This window comes from Phalacrocorax carbo, chromosome 4, assembly GCF_963921805.1.
Source record: "Phalacrocorax carbo chromosome 4, bPhaCar2.1, whole genome shotgun sequence".
Taxonomy (NCBI): domain Eukaryota; kingdom Metazoa; phylum Chordata; class Aves; order Suliformes; family Phalacrocoracidae; genus Phalacrocorax; species Phalacrocorax carbo.
Window position 1 is genome coordinate 44,886,865 of NC_087516.1, and position 25,976 is coordinate 44,912,840.

The following is a 25,976-nucleotide window of genomic DNA, read 5'->3' on the forward strand; positions in this document are numbered from 1 at the left end:
AAGTAAAATTTTTTTCCTGATGTGTATAATGGAGTATTTTATCAATACAGCAGGAGTAAGGCAAAACCCTGCACTTTCATTCTATTAACCTGACTCAGCGCTGAATCAATTCCTATTTTATTTGTGGGCAGGAGTATACAAGCAGTGTAGCAGGACTACAGCTCCTGCTTCCCCTTGTCCCCATAAGACTCTGTGCCTTACCCCTCCTGCCCTTGGCACTCCCATGCCATGCCAGCAACATTTTGCTCAGCAGGTAGGATTGAGAGGGAGCATTTGCTCAAACTGATATGCTGATCCATCTCTGTGTTCTTTTCCAGCTCATTACTGTGACCTTAAATATCCCATTTGTGGGGTAACCACTGAGTTAATTGCAGGTTTTTGAAAGTAATCTGGCATCATTCTGTACTCTCAATCTTCTGTACTCTGCCCAAATCTGTCTGCATTTTTCCTGGTACTCCTGACTGACAGTCAGCTGTGGCTGTCTTCAGTGAATATCCACTTGGGACATTCTTTCATTTGCTTCAGCCCTATACATCAATAAAACTGCCCTGGGATTCCAAGAGCAACTGCTTCGGTTGATTTTCCAAGCAGAGACAATTAGGAAAATGTATCAGTGTCTGACTTCTGCTCTGCTTCTGGTAATAACCTAGATTTTTCCTGTAGAATCAATAAATCAATAAACAGGTCTTCTTGCCTTCTGCCCTGCTAGTGCTGTGAGTAACAGATTATATTTGGGACTGATCTGTATTTTGTATTATCTCATAGAGGCAAAGTAGAGTCCTGGTTACTAACTATGGCTTTCAAAACCTATCTACTGTAATATATATAAATAAAAACATAGAAATATTGGAAATGTAACTTATGAACCAGTCTTGCTATTTCTGGTTTTTTTTTTAACCCTTAGACTACACTGTCTGCCACTCATTTGCCATGGTGCTGCTAGTAGTAGAGGCAACTTTATTACTCTTTGTAAAAGATAGTCTTGTTCATTATTTTAGAATTACAATTATCTTATCTGGTTGTATTTAAAATCTAAGTAAATTAAAAATTTGACCTTGTTCATTAGCTATTTCCCACTGCTTCATTCTGTGCACTGTAGGCTTTTTCAGTAAACTTTTAATGTAATGTCTTCCTAAATATGTGTATAATTTAAGAGGACCACTAGTCCGAGAAGGATCTGGTGGATTCATTTCTTTCTGAGTGGTTAACCAGTGGAACAAATCTTGTGTTTGAATAACAGTCCATAGAGGCTATGCTTGTATGTATTCCTGAGGCTGCCTGGTTATGCTAAAAGGCTTTCTGGAAGAAATGTTTCTAACACATTGTAATTATCTTTCTGCATGTTAATTATGATTCAAGAGCTCCTTAGAGAAGGATGCTTTCTCAGCACTAAGATTTGAAATTCTCTGATGGGAACCTTGGGCTTTTTTGTCAGTGCAGAGAAACTCAGGCTTGGGGCAAATTGCCTGATTTTACTTTTGGCTCAGTTGCTTCTCAAAAGCCTGTAGCAGGTGTTAGAACACTTCTTATTTACAAGTCTCTGAAGCATCCATCTAAAAACTCCATTGAGTTACATGAGGAAGAAGTGAGGTGATCGTTTTGGAATATTCAGTGTGATGGTAATATTCACTTGTCTACTTTAGAATATGAAAAACAACAGAGAAAGGAAAGAAGGAAAGAAGGAAAGAATTGATTTTACTATATGGTCATGCAATTTCTATATTGATTTCTTATATCAGGTCGGGCTCCTCTCAGGAAGATGCGAATGCAAACCAAAAGGCACCAGCATGTCAAAATAGTGCCCACTAAAGTTTTAGATGAAAATTTTTTTGTTGTCAATTTATTGATTGTTGATTTGAGCTACTCAGTTTGTGATTTTGACACATATTTCACAAACTGAGTATCAATTTATGTAATATGTAATATAATGTTTTATAATTTTGAATTACAAATTTCCATTTCATCTCTTCCATTAAAATTGAATGTTCTTTCACACAGGTTTTGATATTCTTTAATTTTTCATCATCTGTCGGTACGAGGTGAATGTACGAAGAGTCCTGTATTACAGATTGGGTGATTTACACAACTTGAAGCAGAACTCACTATTACACACACTGCATTTTTTTTAATGGGTAAACAAACTACCATGTCTTTGGTAGCGATACCAACAGAGAATGCATAATATCTTCTGTCTGAACTATTGTAAGCACAAATGATATGTTTTGTGCTGGAAAAAGCATAATGGAACTTAAATGTTCTTTTTAAAGAAGTTCATATCATGGACTTCGATAGCCCAAGAGAGGATTGCAGCATCTCCAAGATAGCTGTTGCATGACTGAATCGGTTGTGTGACCCCTTACATTTTCCTACAGGGGGCTGCACTGCTACAAGTTGATCCACACTTGTTATTCTTGCTATCCTTGGCCAGTTTCACACTAAACATAAATGACATTTCTCTTCCAAATTGGTGGTTTGTTTGGGTTTTTTTTCCCAAAGAACCATGTAGTTCCATCCTTACCAACCGTAGCTTCTAGATTGCTGTAATGAGCAGCTGAGAGAAAACTTAGAACTTTCAAAAAAAGAAAATAAATTAAGAAAAAAACCCAAATCCTTGCTCTTGTAATGTGTAAAATGTCAGCCTTCAAAAGTGCTGTTAGAGTGAACAATGTAATGTATACAAAACTGGCATTAAAATATGAGCGTAAATGTTACGTTAGTCATCTAAATGATTCTCCTTGCTCATGAACAGAGTCGTTAATATTAAAGGTGAAGACTAACCTGGCACTTAACTCTCATTATGATTATGTTACAGTAAAAAACCAACACAAAGTAAACAAGTTAGTGAAAAGTATTTTGTTCATAAAAACATAAAGCAGAGAAAGGCAAAAAACGAGAACTAGATACAGTGGCATAATAACTATTGATGTACTTTTTTTTTTCCTTTTAGGTGTTTTTGATTTCTTTGCCTAAAGAATATTTAGTGGCTTGTCCGTACAATTTATTCTTTATTTACAATATCTTAACAAAACACCTGACCACAGAATTTACCTAATTATGCCTGAAATTTGAACTTCTGAATAAAATTGCATTCAATACATCTCAGTTCCAGGGGACAACTGGTCGAAAATAATAAATTTTTAATTTATTATTGGATGCACTTGATCTGTTTTAAACTCATGTTCTAATGAGAGGGAATACATACAAAAATACAACTGTATGTATACAGTAATAACACAGTTATACAGATTCTATTTTATTAAATTGCGGTTCCTGCCAACAGCATATTCTGAGTATATCTGAGTGTGCCACATCCGCACAGCCTAACAAAATTACATATATATTTGAATTGTGTTAAGTACCACAAACTTTGTGTTCATGCAAGCTTACTTTTGTGTAAGACCTATATATAATTTCCACTTCTGTAAAGACATTGTCTTATCACTGATTTCAGTCCTGTCCTATGATATGCAAGTAGCTTTGATTTATTTTCAGTAAACGCGGTATGCACGTGATGACATATGGCTATTACTTACATTTCAACAAGAATTATGATCTGTAACATACCTTCTCCATATATATACTCCTGGAAATCAGTATTCTTTCTATAGCTCTTGCTCTGGCACAGTTAGGTTTCTCTCTTCCTTAGGGCTGGAATAAATAGATATCAAATACACACCAGGGTAGAGTTGTTCAAATATGATGATATCCTCACAGATAGGAATTTATCTAATGTGTGTCCTTCATAGCCCATCAGACAAATGAAGAATAGGGTGAGTGTGCGCACTCACATACATATGTACTTGTTCGAGAATGGCAGGAATGGCATATGATTGAAAGCTGTTTAGAATATAAAAGTGTTCTGAGGCTTTAAGTCATGCAGATAGAGGGACATGTGGAAACAGATGCCCTCTTTGGAAAAGAAAGTCTAAATTATGTTCTCTGAATACTGCTACTGACTACCTTTTTAGAACCAAAATACTACAAAATCTAGTAACAAAGAAGATGCATGTTTTGTGCTTCTCCTTTCCTACAGGCTAAATTTGCATTTAGCTCCTTCCAGACAGTCGAAAGCTGCTGGTCTCAGGGCTCTACACCTTTTTTGTAAAGACCAGCACATCCGTTGTTTCAATTGCCTACATCTGTGTATTTTTTTCTAAGAAATGCAAAAAGCTTTTATGAAGACAGTGATAATGACTAGAAAGAGGCATCCTTGAAGTGAATCGTGAATCAAAAGCATTGCATTGCTGCAGTACAAAAACTTTTGCAAACTAATCCATATGATAATTCAAAGCTTAGGTAACGGTGCTTCTACACCTATAGAAAGAGTGGATTTTTAGTAGAACCTCTACCTTTAACATAATGGTTAACATAGATCGGTAAGACAGGAGAAAAGAAATTTAAAAGTTTATTGAATCTACAAGGCAAAGTTGTGATTGCTTTCGTTTGTTTCATTTTTTTAAACAGTAGGATAGATTTGCCACTTGCAATTTTGATTTTACTTTGATAGAAAATAAAACTGTTTTAGTGACCGAGATTTCAAACCATTTTGTAACAGGATCATACTGACTTTCAAAGGTGCTGAATGGTATTGTTCGGCAGAATCGTAAGGATGTTTCCTCTTCTTCCTTCTGTGTTACTTTTCCCTTTATTCCTTCTCTTCAGAGGCAGGGGGAAGGAGGGGAAGGAGGACAGGAGAGAAAGAGGAGGGTTGGGGAAGAAATGTGCAAGGAATAATTTACAAAAAAAAATCTGAAAGAAAATGTAACAGAAATTGAGTTACCAATTAATTTAACAGTTGCTGTAAAGCCATCAGTCAGACTATAACTTTGAGTATGAAGCAGGAACTCCATCATAAAGGACCAAAAAAAGAAAAAAAAAAAAAAACACAAACGCACAAAACCAGGAAAACCCCCCCCCTCAAACCCACATACATAGGTTTCAGTTACCATCAGGACACACTTTGTAAGATACACCTGGCTTGGGTCATTTCCACCATGTTTTTGATCTTTTTAGACCTGAGGAATTATCCAAATAAAAGTTTATAAAGCCAGATGTTTTCTATAAAAGTTGCATTGCTTACAAAGCAGAAATTTTCAGATGAAAATACACAGACTGGATCTCCTGCTGAGCTTCTTGCCATGCAAGTTGCCATGATGTTCTAAGGTATCCGTTCCTTGGTGTGCCATTATTTTAACAGGATAGAGTTTCAGCTCTTTAACTATATTGGCTAGTGGGATCTGGAGGATTCTGTGATGCATCACTGCTATAAAGCATACTTAGTATGAGAATAAAAGCATTAGTCATATTTCCTGTCTGCCCTACCTTCCCTCAATTTTCTGTGACTTTCTACTTAAGTAGTGTTGTAAGCTCAACAGCTTTTGGAAATGCCTGCCTTATTGAAAAACAGAGGCATTAGAGGATTCATTAGCCTTTCTGGTGGTATCTGTGAGGTCATTCCATAGCAGCCGTCCATTACATCTGGTTTGTTATTTTAAAGCTTAACTCCATTCAAATATGAATGCTTGCCACTTGTGGAACATGTTTTTACTCAGCTTTTCTCTTAGGTCAAAGTAATGCCCTTCTCTCTTTTGAAGAAGAGCAAACCTTGACTCATGTTCTAGTTTCAGCATGCAGTGTTAAGCGATAAATGGTCAGCGAGGACTCTCATTTTTTGTTACTATCTGGAAAATTCAGTCAGATCCAGAACAACCAAAGTAAAGGCAATCTTAATTTGAAATTCATATTGTTTTCATCAGTTGAACTTTATTCTGTCCCCCATTTCTGTCTTTGCTGCAGTCGTTTAGCACAGGCACGTCTGTGCGACATTGAAGTCCCCTTGTGTCAGATAAATTATCATCATATCACTTGTCCTGAAAACTTGGTATTTACCAGTATTCTGTTTGAAAAGCATACTACCAAATCCTGTTGAACGTTTCAAAAATAATTATAGATAAGTGCCCTGTCATGTCTGTTAATTGAATTGCATGTCCTTGACAAGTGAGTTCATCTAAACTGGCCAAGACAGCAGACGGTGGTGACTGAGAATCTCTCTCTACCAACAATGTTTCTAAAGGGCCAAACCTAATCAGCTGGAGCTGGCATTATCCCTCAGACATCTTCCTTGTGTTGATGGCATAGAGAAATGAGCTGCCTTGCTGATAAATGAACTGTCAGACAACTTTATTTTGAATTACTGTGTTTAATTATGCTGCTGATATAATTTGCTGTGATAAAATTACTACATTGCTTGTTTAGTTTTCCCCTTCCAATGAGCTGTACAATATAGCTGTCTGAAGTAGACATTTGCTCAAGTAATACTATCTTTTTTTTAAAATTGTTATTCTCCCTGCCAAGTGGAAATCCACAGCATCAATCTGATCCCTCTATTCAATAAGTACAGTATCTCAAAATATTCAGTGTGCTAAATGGCCATATAGCAATGGGATAGCAATTATAGCAATAGGATCTGTGTGCTTGAGACTGTTTCCAACATCTGTTGCATATACGTTCCCATAAAAGCTGGACTGGTATGATGTGTGGAGAATATATTCAAATGCTCATGTTTCGGTTTGTCAGATACGCCTTTAAAATAAACTTGATGGAACTTAAAAGATTTTTGTATTTTGTTGCTAAAACAGGCAGTAAAGACGATTAAAGCTTATGCTATGAGCAGAGATGGTGGACTTGCTCAGTGCTGTGTCTTGTGGCAGCACAGTACTGCAGACACCCCAAGGCAGCAGGGACTGAACGAACGTGGAGCTCGTGCAGGGCAGTGCTCGGCTGAGCTCATCAGCATGTTCTGCCGCTCAGAGGAAGTAAAACACGGTACTGATACAACTACATCCCTTCCAGGATCTAACTTGGAACTTTCATTTGGCTGTATGCTGTGCTCTGTAAATAAACCAACTGACTAAATGCTGCTTTAGATATCTTCACTGTGAGGCTGGACTTAAGAGAATGTACATTTTAAAAAAAAAAAAAATAATTAGTTTGGGACATATGGCTTGTAGAGGAGATGGCTAAAAGGGAATACTGCTAAAAGAAATGAGGTAAGCCCAAAGGCAGTGCTGGCTGCAGAAAGCAGATGCAGTTTATGCTGTCAGAATATGGGTAGGGTGAAAAAGCAAAGGGATTTGGGGGTAAAGGTTTGGAATAGGTTTCCAGATGAGTTGGAATTTGGAAGTTTTTAAAAACAGCTTGAATAGCTGTGAATTATTATATTCATATGACATGTGGTAGCAGGAACAGACCCGGCATTAACAGGTCTTTCCACTCCTATTGAATTTACAGAGATAAAACTGAAATTATTTGCAAAATAAGGCCCTCCAATACCTGTGAGGTCCATGAGTAAACATCAGATAATGAATATCAGAAATACTAACTTTCTTGGTTTTAGAAATCACCCCATCATTTCATTTTACCATCAAAAGCTATTTTAAAGTAGATAAAAATAAAAATTTGTATTTAAAAGTTGTAGAAGCCTGTTGAATGAAATTTGCTTACAGATAAGAATCTAAATTATCTTGGGCATAACTCAGCATGTTGGAGGTTTCTTGCTTTGTTCCTGTGGACTTAATTGGTACATAGGCTTTTTGCCTGCCCAGATGTCAGGTTTGCTCCAATAGGGATTGCACAAACAAGTAAAAAGTGTTTTGTTTTTTTAAGAATTTGATGTAAATTATTTTAGAAGAAAATAAACCTTCCCCTGAGTTACATATGTGTGACTAAACATAACATCATTATGCCAGTGCAGGGGAACTAGAAGGTAAATTTGACTGAGCGGGGATGAAACAGTCCAGACCTCCTTACAGCTGAGAGTGTAATGTAAGAGTTAAGCAATCAAACTGGTAATTTAATTTTTATCTTAAAATAATTAGATTTCCACCTGTCTCCAGTCCCAAATAATAAGTATAAAAGCTTTTCAAGGAATTTTAGTTGTTGGCTTGATTCCAGCCCTCTCAAGAACTGTCTAGCTGACTTCCTGCTTTAGTAGCTGCTGAAGGTTTCTTGAACTTGTGCAGACCTACTGTACAGTTACTGGGCCAGCTTGGCCATTCTCCTTGCGTGTGGCAAGGTGACATAAATCTTGCCTTTGTGGCACGGGGACGACCTGACCATGGCTTAACATCAAGCCAAACCTCTATCGGACACAGATCCTGAAAGAAGCATTGGCACAGTCCTGCAGCTGCGAGGGGAAAAAAGAAACAGGAGCTAGTCACAGGGGATGAATTCAGGAGTCCACACTCGACTCTAGGGCTGGATTTCGTCAGCAGTCCTTCATCATCTGGGGCTTAGTCTGGAGGGACTTTTTTTCACATAGCAGCAGCATGTAGCCCAACAACGTGGCTCTGTCGCTGATGTCTGCATCTTTCCTCATTAAGTGGCTGCGCAAATGGCTTAAGGTACGCCTAATCACTTAAAACTAATCACAGAGGCAGAGGTGGAAAAAGATTACGTGCCCAACCATACATATACCATCTGTTTCTTATGTGCATGTAAGAACAATTCATATTCCTTCACGGTATGTGTAATTGAAATGTTGCTTTAGTAGAAAGAAGAAATGTGAAATACAACCAATTTCTCTGACTGATATTTGTCCTTTTTTCCAGCATTAGACTCCATGTAGACACACTAATGTTGCTCTTCTGCCTGGTGGACTTGGGCATTGAAAAACCGTTTGAACACAAGGATTGTGTCCAAATGCTTTATCAATTTAATTTCTCATGTTGGGTTAGTTTTCATACCTCTGGGTCTCATTTCTAGTTTAGTATTAAAGAACTAGTAGTAAAGAATTAGTAATATTTTTGGTGGTGTGATATTAACCCATCAGGAAGTAAAAAGGGTTGCTTGAATTCCAAAGGCTAGAAGATTATTTTTGTGCAAAAGCACCATTCTTAAGTCTCAGCTGGTGTGCCATTAAAAGCAAAAATGCACATAGTGGTGACTGATGTTTCCAAAAGATCTATGCATGAAATATAATGGATATTAAGAACCTTGGATAAAAATGAAGTGTCAGTAGGTACTTGCTGTATTTATTTACTTTTGCTTGTGCTATTAATTTTCAAACTGACACCACAAAAATGTCTGTGAAAGGTGAACTAGAAATAATTTTAATTATGGACTCTACATGTGACTGAATTTGATTTGCTGGTACAAAAGCTTGGGATGACAGCCTTTACATTTTTGTATTATTGGTACTTTGTACTCTTGCTTAATAGTCATTCTTCCTTTGCATTTGGTGTGTGATCTTGTGGAACTCTTAGGCTTGTAGTATTTTGTCTCAATTTGGTAGCAGTGCTTACAACGGGATAGGGTTGCACACTAAGAGCTAATGGTCTTATCAGCTAAAAGAAGCTCACAACCTTAAGAATGGTTTGCATTAAACCCTCTCCTCACAATACTGTACCTCATGAATGAGCCTGAAGAATCACAAAGCCTTGGATTTAGATTTGGATTCCAGACAGCTATGCTTCCAGTAGACTGTGAGGCAGATTGAATGGTTTGCTGTTAACACCATCAAAATACGTTTTCAGCGGACGTATTCAGCAAGTCTGCAAATCGTAGCAACAACTGTATGAGCGAAATGTCACATACTAAACATGTTTTATGTCTCTCCAGCTGTTTGAGAATGTGATCGGCTCTGTAGAGATGCAGCCTCCACTTTGGTCTTCTCAGGCTTATCAGCTTAACATTTTTCAGCTCTTCTAGAAGATCTGATTGCCTTGAAACCTTTAAAACATACTTTAATTTACTGTCTGTTCTGTCAGTCCACTCAACATAGGTTAGCTTTGTGCTCATCATCACTCAGTATAATGTAAATGCACTTCACTCCATTTTGAACGCAGTCATCGTGGTTGTTTGGTTGCATGAAATAAAAACAACATCCTTTGCCATCAGATATTAACAGTAGATCAAAACCAAAATGAAAATTCAAATGTTGAAAGCTGCTTCCTCAAACAGTGACAAAAAGTAGTTATGAGCGAATGAGAGCCGAAGTACTTCAGACAAATTTAGTTCCACAAATAGGTTTTGCTTTTGGTCAGGCTTCCTGTATTTTGTGAGCTTGCATGTGTTCAACAGTGCGCTATGAACAGCAGCAGCAGTTACTTTAATTTTGTAATCATGTGGCAAAGCAGTAAAATATCTGCAATGTATTTCATGGATAAAGACTCCAAACTGTCTAACTTATTTCAACAGGCAAGCAGTCCTACAACAGGAACAGCTCCCAGGAGTCAGTCACGGTTGTCTGTCTGCCCTTCCACTCAGGACATTTGTAGGTATGTGCGGAGAAAAATATACTCTAATCTTGTTGATGCTTGTTAGTTGTTTTTATTAAATAATATGTAGCTCTTGCTTCTGCTTAACACTATTCATAGTTTACATAGACTTTAGTTTTCTTTTGATGTCTCTTCAATTTGATCCTGGTTTTGCTTTTCAGTCTCATGTTTTTCTATTAAAATTCATGTTCTCATTTTCATCCTTTTTTTTTGTGATTTCTCTCCTTCCACCCACCCTTACCATTTCCATCCCTTTCCTTTGCTTACTGCTTTGTCTAGATCTACCTTGCATGATTTGTCAGAAGATGAGCTTGAACGTGCAACCCCTGTCATGGTGCTGACCCCTTCTAATAGGGAGTCTGGTAAGAAACAAGTAAAACGAAGGTTTAGGCGGAAAAGAGAGACTGGAGACAATGGTGAGCATACAGAAAAGCAAGGAAAGGGGAAAAACTGTAAATTGCATCCTGAGCCTCCGAGATCCAGCTGGAATGCATCTGATTCATCATCATCTTCGGATGAGAGTCAGTGGGCTCAGGCTAGGAGGAGAGCGAGAGAAAAGGCCAGAATGCCCAGGAGGGGGAGAAGGAACCATAGATCATGCAGTAACCAGGATGGGTCCTCAAACACTAATGCTGTTGAACTTGCCGTCTTGGGGACAATGGGGAAAAAGAAGCAAGAGGTATCTGACCCTGAGAATCCTACTTTAAATCACCGCCGAAGAAGGGTTCCAAGGCTTAAGGAATCAGAGTCTTCAGCGTCATCTCAGGAAACAAGGATTTCCTCAAGAAAATGTGGGAAAAGCAAAGGGAAAAGCTACTGCAGAGGTCGGCAGTCTGTGTCTTCCCTTAGGCACAATACAGATTCGAAGGACTGCTTTGCAGAGGCAGGCTCTGGCAGTGATGCCCTGGCAGTCCCAGATAATGGAGCACCTGCTGGGGCAGAGCCCTGTGTGACTGATGCTGTTCAGAAGCCTCCAGTGTTGTATGATGACTGGTCTGATGATTTAGAAGTATGCAGGTTAGTCCCTAAAAAGAAAGATTTAACGTTCTTAAGAGGAATTTTTCACCACAGTGGGCTGAGTGTCCTTCTCTTGACTGCTTTCTGTCACTGTTTCTCAGTAATAAACTACTAGGCAGGCCATAAGAAATAACAAAAAAAAAACCCCTTTGCTATGCAGAAGTTAGCGTATCTCGATCTGAAGACATACTTCTCTTATTTAAAAACAGTAATCCTACAAGGGAACCAAATGTTTTATTTTGCTCCGTTATTCTTCATGAAGACGGACACACTGTGTCCTCTGACAGAGTATTACTGTATTTCAGATCTCCAGCCAGAGGCAGAGAATGAGGCAGAGTGCCAGATAGCTCAATACAATGGGATATGGAGTTTTTCCTCCTTAGGTGATCAGTTCAAATCTAGCTTTGGTCCCTCTTTGTAATTTTTCATTGACTTATATGAAATAAATTTATGGTATTGATTCAGTGTCCTCTAGAGCTGCCATTATCACAGCAATCTGATGGATGGTGCTTGCAAAACACCCTCTCCAGTCAGACACGAGTTGTATGGAACTTTGCACAGCTGAACACCTCTACACTGTGAACGTGTAGGGGCTGTCAGGTAGCCTTCATGAGGATTGGAAAGATACAAAGGATGATTGGGCAGAATAAGTGTTAAAGTAAGCTTTGGGAAAGAAAAAGCAACACCAATAGCTCTCTCTGGTTCAGAAGTTCAGGCTTCTGACAGTCTGATACACTTGCTGCAGAGGATGCAATCAGAAGGTGAGCATCTTCCCCTGGAAATGAGAGCAAGCTGGCCACCTCTGAGCTAAAGTCCAAACTTGGAAGAAACAGCTGGGTGGAACTGGCTGACTTAATTTAGTGGTAGATGAAAATGCACCATCCCGTAAGTTTAACAGAACTGAAACAAGTTTTTTTTTTTTGTTTGTTTTGGTTTTTTTTTTCCTACCCCCAAACTTGTGAGCCAGCATTGACTCTCAGCTACAAAGTGTAAATGAGGATCAGGCTTAGTTTCTTTGATATGGTAACCCAAAACTTCTCAGTTTTCTTTGCTGGGAAGAAATTTGCATGGAAATATAAACACAGTCAGAATGAGGAAGTTCACAGTGCCACATCATGCAGTTTCACAGCATACTTCAACCTCATAACGCCCTGCAGAGGTCCTAGTTTTAAAAAGAAAAAAGGTGACATGCAGGCATTGTGCTTTTTCGCAGCAGGAGTTAGAAGCCATTGCTAATACAGCTAGTGCTATGCACTCCTTGTTACACTTACCAAGCACGAGTGGACATTTCGGTTGTCCAACCATTGTCTATCATGATAATTTAAGTTTCTTCAGAGTAATGTCCAACTGTGTTTGTACATCAGGAGCACACCACTGGCTTGGGATCTCCTCACCTTACAGAAATGCAAAGAAACAGCAGGAGTGGTAACTCTGTTACACATTTTTGAAGCACTTGAAGTATGTCTACATGGTATGATACAGAGGTGTGCCCAACTTCAGAGTTGTCTTAAATTTCTGATCTACCAAGCCTGCATGTATTAAAGGCCCAGTGTAGTAGGCACAGTACGTATATAATAGGGCCATTTAAGAATTATTAACTGAATACGAGCTACCCAAAACCTGAAGTGAATTATTTCAGTATGGGTCTTTATATGGGCTTAACTATGCCTCGTTTAGAAAAAAGAGAAATTAAAGTTTTGTAATTGTCTCATGTAGATTAATCCTAACTGTTGCCTAAGTCCCCAGACTTAGACTTTGTTTTCAGATGGAAAGTGGACTCCAGTCTTTTATCTGTGTTCTTGACCCATTCAATTTTGTTATAATTATTCAGGCATTTTTGTAGGACTTGTAGCTTGGTTCAAGGATGGACCTTTTGGATGTGTGTGCAAACTTTTCAGCTAAGCTCTTGTTTAGCTGAAAAAGGAGACTCCCTTTTCACACAGAGTCACATGGAGAGGACGAGGGGGAATGGACACAAGTTGCTCTTGGGGAGATTCCGGTTGGACACCAGAGGGAAATTTTTCCCAGTGAGGACAGTCACCCATTGGAATAATCTCCCCAGGGAAGTGGTTGACTCGGTCGCATTGGACGCTTTCAAGAGTCGTCTGGACAGGGTGCTGGGCCATCTTGCCTAGACTGTGCTCCTCCTAGAAAGGTTGGCCTAGATGATCCCTGAGGTCCCTTCCAACCTGGGATTCTGTGATTCATTATTATAGTAGAGGAAGGTTAAAAGCTTTTGATAGGTATGTGTCCCTAGGCTTACTATCAGTGGAGATGCTCTTTGAACAACCAGAGTTAAACTCAACACAGTTGATTACTTGGCCTGTTGTGCAAAATTTGTCAAGAGAGTCATAACTGCATTTTTCTTCATGTCAGGGGTGATGGCTTTTTTTGTTGTTGTTGTCATTACTAGGTGTATCATAGTGATGATAATACATCTAGGAAAAACATTTCAGAATCAAAAGCCTGTTAAATTTTCATAGCTGGTAAGCTGAAGAAAAAGGAAGACTAAGTTTTTACTACTAATTTAGTGCAGACTGTAGTTTCTGTTTTTTAGGACAGGCCCATCACTTAATTGACTCATGATCTGTGGTGTGTTTTTCTTCAGACTCACAGTTTTGCATCTGAAACAAAAAAAGAATTACATTTCAACACAGATGTGCACATACACAGTAACCATTTTTCTGCATAATAGAAAAAGGAGGGGATTTGTGATGTTTATTCTAAGACTGGAATTAACATAGCTGGTTGTGATGTGGAAAACTTGTTGTCTTGAGGTGTTTCTTCATGCTTTTCATCCTAGGTACTCATGTCTTCTACCTGACGTAACAAAACTGGCTGAGAGGAATGGCTCTCAACTAGATGGGATTGTGTGGAAATAGCAAAGGAACAGGAATCTTAAACATATCCTGGTGCCAGTTATTTTGTCTTTAAGTGTTTGGGTAGGCAATTTTTTCCCTTTACTTCCTCATGAATTACTGGCAGTGGAACACATTCATATGCACACACAGCTGTAAGCAGTTTCCTCAATGCGCATTTAGCTGCATGAGCGGGAATGTGACAGGACGCACCCAATTCTAGCATAAGCCCATGAGTCAGATAAAGTATAGTACCATGGTGCAATATATACTTCAGCTAGTCTAATGTGGGTCTCTTGGTCACGTCAAGTGCAACATTTCCCCTTCTAGTGTCACTGTCTCTCTACTTCTAAAATGATGAAACAATGACATGACACCAATGATGATCTTTACAATCTCTTCCCTGAACATACTCCTTTCTTCTGGAGTCCATTAGAAGGCAAGGTTTCTGATTCTGGGATTACAGACAATTAAATAAATTCTGACCGTGCTGAGTTGTTTGGGCACCTGATTTATTTTTTAATTACGATTCACAGGATAGGCTTTCTAAATCATATAGTGGGATCCCCCTTTTCCAAAGTTGCCCTGTGTCTGAGATTTTCTTCGTATGTACTTTTTTGTGGAATTTGCCGTGTGGCTTGAGGCGCAACCTCAGAAACAGCTTTCTTTGGTCTGCATGAAGGTAATCTCCCTGCAGGGAAAAAGAAAAGTGTGGGGCACGATAAAGTGAGTCGATTTGCGAGGATTTAGTCCCATGGATTTTCACGTGGGAATTACTAAGGAAAGAAGATCAGTTTGTTGATATTATTGCTAGTGTACCTTAAGTGCTTTGTGTATTGACTCTGAATTAATGTTGTGGCATTTTTATTATTTATGCTGGGAGAATTGAAAGATGTATTTGGTTTGACTACTCATGCTTTTGGCGTGAAATTTTTTTGTAGCACTGATGCAGTCATTTCAGCAATAACACTGAACTGTAATTAGCTGAAAGACACCACAAACGCTCAAATAAGACGGACTTTCTCACTATGGAAAAAATGCATATTAGAAGTAGAATTTTGATTTTGTTGAACTCCATGAATGAATGACTTTGTATGCAGTTAGGTAATGGCAGACCCTCATTTGAGGAGTAAATAGAAGAGCAGGGCATGCCAGAAGACTGGTAGGAATGGGGAGAAGTAGTAAGGGAGAGGATGAATTTGATTCATGAAATCTGCAGAATCTATTTCAAGTAGATTAAATATATCAAGTAGATCAAGTAATTCAAGTATAATTTTTTTGAAATCAGCTTTAAAAAGACAGTGTATTAATTAAAAGGCCATTATAAACTTAGGAAAAGACCAATATGGGTATTTCTAGGTGTTAACACAATCAAAGATAGGAAGAAATAGTGTACGTTGCACTTGACAAGAGGCAATGTGATTATGTAGTTTCTCTCTGTGAAACCAAGTGTTGTAATAGGGCTTTTTTTCATAATATTATTCAGTAGGACCTGCAAAAGTAGTACCTTGCATGAAAATACTTACATCCTGAAATATTCATGTAGCAGAGTGTTCACAAAATCAACAGACAGAAAGCCTCATGGGAGGAAACAAGTCCTCATGGAATTGAGGAAAAAGAGAAAGGTGAACAGAAAATATATAGGCTCAAATGCTGCCATTGAAATTTAGCACTCATTTTAAATATTTATACTGAAACCACAAAGTTGGATCCAGTAAATAATTTAAACTGTAGCACAGAATATGTAGTCTTGAAATACCTCCAGAACCCTCTAAAAATCACCAAATGCTGGTTCACTGCTGAACTGCCAGACTGTAGTGTTTGGCTGAAGAGGGTTTTTAACCTGTTTCTCCCTCAGATGTTAGTGCCTTCCTTGCGATCTCACAATGATGCATTCCTTTATTAGGAGCCAAATCTCTGAGCCTTGTCCTGCGCGTTGGCTCCTCACCCCTTCCTTTTACGGAGCTGTGACTGCTGCTTGCTTCCTCTTCAAAGTCGTCTTTTTGCAAGGTGACTTTCCGATAGGAATCTCCTCCTTTTTGAGGAATCTCCTCCTCGGTAGGATGGTCTAGTGGTTCATCAGTCTTCAAAGTGGTATCAAATCCTGGCTAATTCTATCCTCCGCCTGATGGTTCAAAGCCCCATCTGTCACCTCTTTAGCCATCTGGTTGTGCAGTCTCTTTTGGAAGCTCTCCATGATTCAGGGGGATGCAAGGAGAGCTGAAACAAGACAAGCATGTCTTTGTTGTGGTTAGGGTCACTTAACAGGGGGAGAACTGAGTCCTGGTTTCTGCTTCTTTCTCTCAAAACCTACTACTATTTTTAATGCAAATAGCTGAAATGGTACCACTTCCTGCTGGGAAGTCTGGATGAGAGGAGACCCTTGGTTTTAAGGGTCCTGTTATAAAATACTTAAAGCTTGTATCTGTTCTGTAGGGAGTTTAGTTACTTAAAGCTTTGACTTTCATTGGGTGAATGGGAGGAAATCTAAATCCTATTTTAAGAGGCAGTCCCTCATTCTTTGAACTGTGTTCAGTGCAGTAAATCTTGTGTGACACATATCTTGAGTTGCAGTGACAGTGCATCTGAGGCAGAAATTGTTTGTAACTCTTTGGATGGTTAGATATCCTATTTATCACCTATAATGGAAGATTAATAGGAGGACAAGAAATGCTGACAAAATAAAAGGTTTAGTGTGCTTTTGCTAATGGTGTTTGCTCTTGGGTCTCTTACAAATTCTGAGCGCATTTGCAGAAATCAACAGAAAGCTTTACCTGGACCATTATGAAATTCCACTGGTGTGGTGCAACATTTTGAAAATGTTTATTCCTCTAGTCAGATGAAGGCAGCTGACAGTATAGCATAATGGAAGGGCATGAGTGACAGGGGAAAGGTATACAAATTGATTACATTGGGTACAGAGAATTAATGTGCTTCATTCACACTGTGTTTAAATGGAGAGGAAGACCAATTTGTCATGTAGATTACGTTATGATTTAACAGTGGAAAGAATGGAAATGAGATTTAAAAAAAAAAAAGCCTGCAAAATGAAAGCAAGGGAAACATGACATGCTGTAACCTGTCGCAGGGTGAACATATATAGTGAATTTAACTTTTTTTTCCAAGTGATAAATTATGCAAGAGCAGGGTTTAATTTTTTTTTGAATGAATTAATTATTTGCTGTGAGTTGGCCATAAAGTTGTTTGCTTTAATTTTAGGTTCTAACTATCTAAATGCACTGTAAGCACTTTATAAACTGGCAGAAAGAGAAAATTACCTTTTTGGACAGGAGAACAGTGTTCTTAAGATTATCAGACAGTAACAACAGCAGTTTTGTGCATCCTTTTGCAAAGCTGTGGAATTGGTTCCTTTTGGCCCAATTAAGATAACCTAGGAGCTCATGGTATTTCATGCTGGTAGCTAATAATCCTCACAGCTAAAAATCAAAGCCAGGGATTCAGTTGGTCCAACATTTTCCAGCTACGCTGTTTCTCCCTGACCAAGGCCCCTTTAGTAAGGGTGAGATATAGCAATGAGATGTACCCACTGAAGAGGGTAAGAATTTCTCTTTGCATAAGCGTTATGAGTCTAGGTATGCTTTCCAGTGAAGGTCAAGATTATAACTGCCTTTTCAGTCATTTCTCACCAGAAATAATATTTTTCCAACGCGCATTATCTTCATTAAGCATATTTATATGGAGAAGATATCTCCCCCTTTTATTAGGGAGACTTGTTAAAAGTTTGAAAGCATTTCTATTCTACTGGTATACTTCCACCTGCAGGAAAATGACAGTATGAGTATTGGGCATCTGCGTTAGTTCATTATTATGCTCTGGTTCACAGTGCATAGAAATTGCATCACAAGGGCAGTAAACATGCCACAGTCACAAGGCAGTAGCTTCTCCCTATTTTGTCAATGACGAGATCTCCATTAGCGCTTTTGTTCAGCTGAGGAGCCTGCTTTTGAAGCACATCTGATCATTTTTACTTTTATCATGATCTAGACGACACTGAGAATCGGTCTCAGGGTTCTTCAACTATATTGCCTTTGAGTGAAAGTAAACTGAAAGACGTATTCTTGGTCCGACTCCAAATCAGTATCAAATCAAGGCAACCCCCACCAAGATGGCCCTGGTGTAGATATCACGTTTTATAGCACTAGCTGTTTTTTCAACAGATTTGCTATACTTCCACTGCAACACTTGTGAACATAGACATAGCTGTATAGCACCCAGGAATACTAGAGAACAATACAGTTTTTACATAATTACGCCATTTATAGCCCTTAAATGTTATCATACATCATTATCAGTATGCTTATGCCCCTGTATACACTTCTGTTTTTTAAAGTGTCAGAGGCATTCCCCTAGGTTGTACATTTGTTAATGAGGGTAAAATTTGACCTGGCATATTTTTAAGAAAGTCAATAAAAGCGATCTGCACTACTTTACCGTAGCTAAAGCCTTTGTCTACACGTAATGGCCAAAAATCCTTGAAAATTTTATTATGTACTGAGGTACAGCGCCAATCTCAAATACGGGATCCACTGAAAGAGTTCTGGTGGTGCAGAATTACTGCAAACTTTTCCACCAGCGCCGGTCCTAACGACAAGGCTCTTATGTAGCTCAAAGCACAGGCAGGGGACATGCTAATTCGCTCTGATCCTTGATCACCTTCCTTTGAGAATCGCCATCTACGGAAATCAGCTGTACAGATACTGTCATAGAGGAGCGCTTGCCAAATGGGTAAGCGTAGAGCGTTAAGTTTTGCGATGCACACAAGGCTTCTGCAGAATAAGTGCGTTTTATACTTCGCTGTAGTGGCATAGAAATTGGCTTATTTTCTTAATTACCAAAGAGTAAAGTGGATTAGTGAAAGACAGGTTGGGATAACTGCTGTTTTTCCAATAAGAGTTGAGATTAGCAGCTATTCTCTTTAATGAGAGTAAAATTGTTACCTTGAATGTGAAGGAAAAGCTACAAACCTGTTGGAATCTATATCTGTATCTCTTGCGATAAGCAGCTCAGCTGGTGACGCACCATCTAGACTGTAATTTTGGTTGCTATGATTTTGCCAAACTAAACCACTGTTGGGAAAACCTGAAAATTTTCCATGTGAACTCCTTGCTTCATACTGATTTTAGCTGACCTTTTTAACTGAGACTATGTAAGAAATATTTGCCTGTATGGAAAAAAAAAATATAAATTTGATTAGAAGTGGAGGACAGTCATCCAGGATAGCTCTTGCAGTTTTTCTGAAAGTCAGCCTAAATCCAATTAGCATATGAATGTCTAAAAGCTGTAGTCGTCTTGTTTCATACTTCCCTTCCCGCCATCTAACTTTTACAGTGAACGGGACCAGGAGGAACAAGGAAAAGCAGTTCATAGTCACTGAATTAAAGACAGTGCAACAATACCAAATTCTAAAGATGCCTCACTTCTGACCGCTTAGTTTAGCAGCATCTCTTGATTTTAATCCAACAAGAAATTTCTTTCATTTATATTTATATGGTGTCGATATGTCCTTCAGTGCAGTACATGGTATATCTCAAACTGCGAGCAACTTCACTTACTCCTTTTGCATAGTCATTGTGGTATGAAGTTTAATGTGTCACATACAATTTCTCAGTGAAGCATTGCATTATTATTAGCTTCTCAGCATGATTTGAATGTGCCTTGAGTGCAATTAATAGTTTGAACAAAAAGAAATACTGAAAAATAATTCTGAAATGTTCTCTGTAAACGTCTTTAACTTTTCATTTGTGCATATGTCTTTCTCTAAAAATTTTCTAAGTTGATCTATTCCGTTTGAGAATTGGGTTTTATGTAAGGAACATACAAGCAATCTGCAACAGCTTTATATGAATTATGCAAAATCTTTCAAAAAGATCAATTTGGTTTTCAGTTTAGCATTTTTTTGTTCTTTTTTTTTCTGAAAAGTGTTTTTTGTTTTTGCTTATTTATTACATTATAAGTGACCCTGCTATTTAAGAACATCCTTTAAAGAATTTTTATGGATTTTTGTCTGATATATGCACAGCACTGGTCTGAATTTCTCTGTTTGTTACATCTGTGTGCTGGAGGTTGTAGAAACAATTCTGTGCTAGGGAAATACGTGCTGGGGAATTAAAATACTGGCATATAAAATGAAAACTTAAGCATACGAATGACTGCACTGTTTGTTAGACCATTATTCCGTAAAGTTGCACAGTGAGCTTTCTTTAAAGGAAATATTCTGTGATCTCAGTGTGTAGGGATATGTCTGTAGGTGTATATTATACACACACAAAAAAGTTTGTATATCTGAATCAGAAGATCATCTAATAGCTTGTATATGCTGTGTTGTCTGGTGTACACATGACTTATAGAGCAAAAGTTCCTTTGGAGCCTGGTACTCATCTTTTCCCCTAGACAAGCAAGGTCCTGTTCATAGGCAGGAATCTTAAAGAACTATGCTGTCAAACCTACCAAAAAAAAAAAAAATTTTCAGGCTCAATTTATGACTATAAAGGGATTCTAACTAAAAGGATTTGGTCAAATAGCTGACTTCCCTCCCTCCCCTCCATTTCCAGATAGTCGAAAGTAGTGCTCTATTATAATGAAGGCCATTTATCTACTAAAGGACTAGAAAGTAGAGAAAAGCTGAGTATGTAAATTCCATAGGTATGTCTGAACAGCTGAAACCGCAGCTATTAACCACGATCAGTGCTCTTCTACAATTTGTATATAAATCAGTATAGTTTTAGCAGGTTTTTTTCTTTTACGGTGGAGAGTGGGGTATTTTGGGGGTTTGTTTTTTGATTTTTCCCCAACTCATTTCAAAAGTATCTAAGTAAATTTTACTCCCAGGATAAGGTCAGCCCTGTAAAGAGTCAGTCTGATGGGTAAAAATCTTGAACAGTTGTGATCAAGTAAAAATAGGAAAGTACAATGGAAGTTCTCTGCCTCCGACTTGGTTTAGATACCGCTCAGACAAGTCTATGTTTGTACCCCCACCTTAGTTTGGTTTGCACAACATATTTTTCAAAACCATTGTTTAAAATTTATTTTCTATAATTTGTGATAGTTATGATGTACATGATAGATAATTGCAGCAAAGGGCAAAGACACACAAAATTCTGATTCAGCACTCATGGCTAAGCAAGATATTACAAGTCATCTGGCCCAAGTCTTTAAAAGGTTTTTAGGCAGGTAGGCAATAGTCTGTTTCAATAGCTGTCAGGCACCCACATGTCTTTAAAATCTCCATGAGTTAAGGTAGCACAAATTTCTTTTAAGCTAATTTCTTCTGGCTAAACAAATAATGAAGAGCTAAGTTGCACCAAAGAGCATTCAAGCTAATGAAAACCATGCCTTTGGTTATTTTCTCTGGACTTTAATTCCATTTGATTCCATTTACATATTTCATGGTTAGAAAGCTTATCTAGCTTAGTTGTCTAATTTCTAAATAGTTTAAATGCTAAGCCTGTAAAATAAATTATGTATAGCTTGAATTTAAATGAACAAACAATGTATATTTCCTTTGGGAAATAGCTTTAATTTAAAAAGAAAATTATGGTTTTTATGTAACTCTCAGCTGGGAATGCATTTGTTAGCAAAATAGCTATTTGGTGTTTTGAAAATTTAGTTCTGCTTAAGCTACAGGCTCAATAAGAAGTCAGCATTCAGACAACTTCCATATAAGAACTAAGCCGCTGATGCACCTAGCTTGGCTGGGTTAGCAAGGAAAAGACTGTGAAACAAGTTGTTGTAAAACCGTGTCTCACAAAAAATGAATGTGTGCAAGATAAAAATTATAGTTTTTTTCTTTTCCCCTCTACTCCCATGGGGTATAAGATGCTGATTAGTGTACAGGCACTATTGTAGACACTGGAAACCTGGCTTTTGTGTACCAGGTTCCCAGAGCTTTTTTTGGTTTTGTTTTTGTTTTTCCTTTTTTCCCTCATGCTATATTTCTAGCAAAGCAACTTCGTTCTGCCCTCCCATTATTGTAGATTCATTTTCTCATGGCTCTAGGCTACACCATGGAAGAATAGTGAAGCTGCTTGTTTTGATCCATAGATCTTTCACTTAAACGTTGAAATCTCCTCCTCCCTGTGGTTGTAGACTTGGCAGCCTCCGTGGTGTGTTATAGCCAGTCTTCCACAGGGTGTCTTTACCAGGGTGCGTCCTGACGTGCACCAGGTGCTCCTGTGCTACAAGAAGGACGCCATTCTTCCCTAACCCGGCTGGTAGGAAGACAACCTCCCCACAGGGCCCTCCCCAGCCCTCTTCCTACCGCCGGAGCAGTGAGGCCACAGTTTTCTGTATAAAGGGGCAACTTATTCCTCAGACGTGTACAGCCTCCTCTGCATGTGTCTGAGGGTGCCTTTCCAAAGTATTAAGTTTCTAAGCTCTAAGTTTCATTTGCGTGACACCAGGTTCTGTGCTGTTGTTGATACTTCCCTATTTTGAAATAACATTTCCCAGGCTTCGGCTTTCTTCTCCCCTTCCCCTCCTCCCCCCCCCCCCCATACGTGCCAATTTTACTCTTAGGACATTCATTAGGGCTCGGGTGCTTTATTGTCTTTTTCTGGGGTGGGGATGGGAGGGAGATACTCTTCACTGAGGTGAACCTCCTTCACTTCAGGTGTTTGGTTAAGCCTTCTGCTCACTGTAGAGCTTCCTCTGCCCTCACAGAGACACTTGCCAATAAAGCTGTCATTGGTTTCAGTAGGCGAATGTTTTCCTGGTATGATCAGGAGTCTGTCTGGAAGAGGAAAAGATCGCTAAGACATTTGGACATGTGTCACAGATGAAAAGCATCAGATTGTGATGTTAGGACACTGATCATTTTATGCAAAACCACAATGTGAAAAGTTCTATATCCCATTGTAAGGCAACAACTGTTCTGGGACCAACCTCTACCTTAGGGTCAGCATACAGCTGTAGTTTTTGTTTTCCCCGATAATGCAGCTATCTGCTTCAGAGGGACAGTGAAGAATGAAAAAGTGGAAGGACCATGACTTTTTAAGACTTGCCTCCTAAAAAGTGCGTGCATGTGTGTACACGCTGTGTGCCATGCGCATTACTCCGGAGTACTCAAAACTCTTCTCTAATCCTTTTAACTCTGTAACTCCAAAGAGGCGTCCTAGGAACTTTTTGTACTTTTCATACTGGATATTTTCAGCTTGGGGTTAGGTTCTGTTAACTTTGGGTATTTTAGTGCCATTACTTTACAGACCAAGAACTATTTAGCTCTTAGAAAGAGCACTGGTATTTGTCTTAAAGGTTTTGCCAAGCATAAAAGGGAAAAACAGTGTTATTTCTTTTGGTGCACCTTCAGACAACGTAGCAAACTCAAAGAGAAATAACTAAGTGAAAAGAAATTACTAAGTGGCAGAAGGGAACAAGGAGTATGTTCCTGAGCCTCAATCCTAAAGGTCATATGCTTGGCGTCCTATGAATATCAAGTCTGAAAATGAAAAAGCAGTGTAAATAAACCAGTGCCTTTGCATTGCTGGTTGGCAAGTTCCCTCACTAGCTCTTGCTGTCCTTCCTGTCAGGATCTGTCACTGTGAGGGAGATGATGAAAGTCCCCTCATCACACCATGTCGCTGCACAGGGACCCTGCGCTTTGTTCATCAGGCCTGCCTGCACCAGTGGATTAAGAGCTCAGACACGCGCTGTTGTGAACTCTGCAAATATGACTTTATAATGGAGACCAAGCTTAAACCTCTTCGGAAGGTATGGTGCTTTTGAATTTAATTACACTCAAGCGTCAAATACCCAGAACAGCTGTGCAAAATACTGGAACGATTAAAGAAACATCTGCCTGTCCAAAATACCTTTGTATTTGCCATTGTTAAATCAGTGCCAGTGATTTTATTTCTACATTTAAGTTAGTTAATTTACAGCAGCAGAGAGTTTTGACTAAAGACTGTCTTTCATCACACATGCAATATAAATGCACAAATAATAGGTTTTCATATTTAGAATTTTTATCTTCAGCTTTTTGTTATTGGCCGCTCTGCTTATTTTTAAGCCACAAAGAAACCTTACTCATCACGTTTTGCTCCTGAATAACACAGGCCAGTTCACCCAGTAATTTTTACATTGAGTCCATAACTTCTGGAGAACAATGCTTATCCCAACGTGGAGACAGCAATTATGAAGTAACACAGTCAATCAATTTAGCTGCATCTGTTCTAACTGTTACACTTGTGGGCAAATTAATCACTCGTATGTTAGGATTAGTTAATGGAACCTAAACTACAGGGCGACCTTGCATCCTGAAAGTCAAATATATGTTATCTGTGCTCAGCTGTTTTCCAGGATAAATCAATTTAATGGTACTTGGTTGTCAGTATAGGGAAGGTGAAGAGTTTGTTAAGCATATGTGAGTTTTTTTTTTTCTTTGGCGTGAATCATTTCTCCTCTGATTTTTCTCTAAAAATGCTCTCATCCTTTTTGGGTTTTGTTGCATCTTTGAAGATTGAGTCAATCTAGAACAGGACAAGTTTTGATTTCAAATAAATGTAAATATGAGAGCCCTTGAAAAACATGTAGAAACTATTAGCTTATAACTAGTGTATGCATATGTAGTAGTGTTCTGATGACAAAAGACAGTTTGTTTTTGTCAGCTTTGCACAGGTAGCAGTTCAGGGAAAGGAGAGCTAATGAAATTCCTTCTCATTTCCCATCCAGAGAAATTATCTAGTAAGTCCCTGATGACAAACCGGTTCTGAAGAGAGAGTTGAGGTTTATTTGACAAGCAAAGCTTGTGATAGGAAAGGACACAGTTCTCAAGTGCCAGCTAGATCTTGCCAGGTAGACTGGAAATTGAAACAGATGTAAATAAAAATCTGATGGCTAAAAACTTAATTATATTGACTTAGTTTTTAGCAATTGCAGATGAATTGTAGCTAATGTGACAGGAAGGCAATAATTGTATAAAATCCCCTGCCTGTAGCACACCTTTTGTGGTTTTTTTTTCCCCTGTAGTTTTCTGTGGTTTTTATCTGTGGTTTTTTGCCTCTTCCTGATTGCATTAGATAATAGGCAGTCTTTTAAAAACTGGAAATAAAATTTATAGCATCTGAGGAGAAAAGGAGTGAAAAATGTGCATAGCTGTTGATATCAGAAGTAGGCACTTTTAACTGTGTGTCTCATCATTGCCATCCCCCCTCCCCCCCCCCCATTTGTTAATTGAAATAAATTAATGGAATACTGACAGATTTATAGTGGTAATGTAATTCCTGCAAGTCTGTCGCTCCTTAATTGAATGATCACCACCTTATACATCTTACCATTGGTTCTCAGGTGAGGTTTTGATTTCTGAGATAGCAGAGATGAGCCTCTTCTTTCAGACAGGATATTTTTGTTACTGCTTAAAAGAGTACTCAAATGTAGTTTATCTCCCTGACAGTAAATGCTGGCAGCATTATCCCCTTCAAATGCATTGCTAACAAATATTTGTCTGTACAGTATAGACCCAGTGTCTAACTACAGATCCTTTCTTGTAATTTACACCCATTTCAGAAACGAAAACTTGGAAACATTTGTCAAAGTTTCCAAACTTTTCAAGTTAAAACAGCTTTTCCTTTTTGCATTTATAGCATTTAGTGGTGACACCCTTTGTGTGTTATAGTAAACTAAATATACCGTGCCTAATAAGTGTATGCACTATCATCACCATTGTTCAGAAATTTATGAAACTCTAAATGGTTTATGAGAAGCTGTTTTGTAAACTAAGCATTTTGAGAGCTGTAGCAAAGACAAGGTAAGAGAGGAAAGAGTGATCATCGAGAGACCTGCTGGGTAAGTACAGCTGACTGGTAACTTT

The 25,976-nt window shown here is 38.5% G+C and overlaps 1 protein-coding gene across 2 annotated transcripts in view; it reads left to right on the forward strand.

Annotated features, from left to right (window-relative positions):
* MARCHF1 (membrane associated ring-CH-type finger 1) overlaps nt 1-25,976 on the forward strand; it is a 250,412-nt gene that overhangs the window by 200,217 nt on the left and 24,219 nt on the right. The window contains exons 5-7 of one of the 2 annotated variants that reach the window (XM_064449772.1): nt 10,198-10,277; nt 10,557-11,294; nt 23,698-23,878. In XM_064449772.1, the coding sequence (XP_064305842.1) occupies nt 10,198-10,277; nt 10,557-11,294; nt 23,698-23,878 (999 nt within the window). The remainder of the gene's footprint in view (nt 1-10,197; nt 10,278-10,556; nt 11,295-23,697; nt 23,879-25,976) is intronic. The other variant, XM_064449771.1, reaches the window with a different exon arrangement.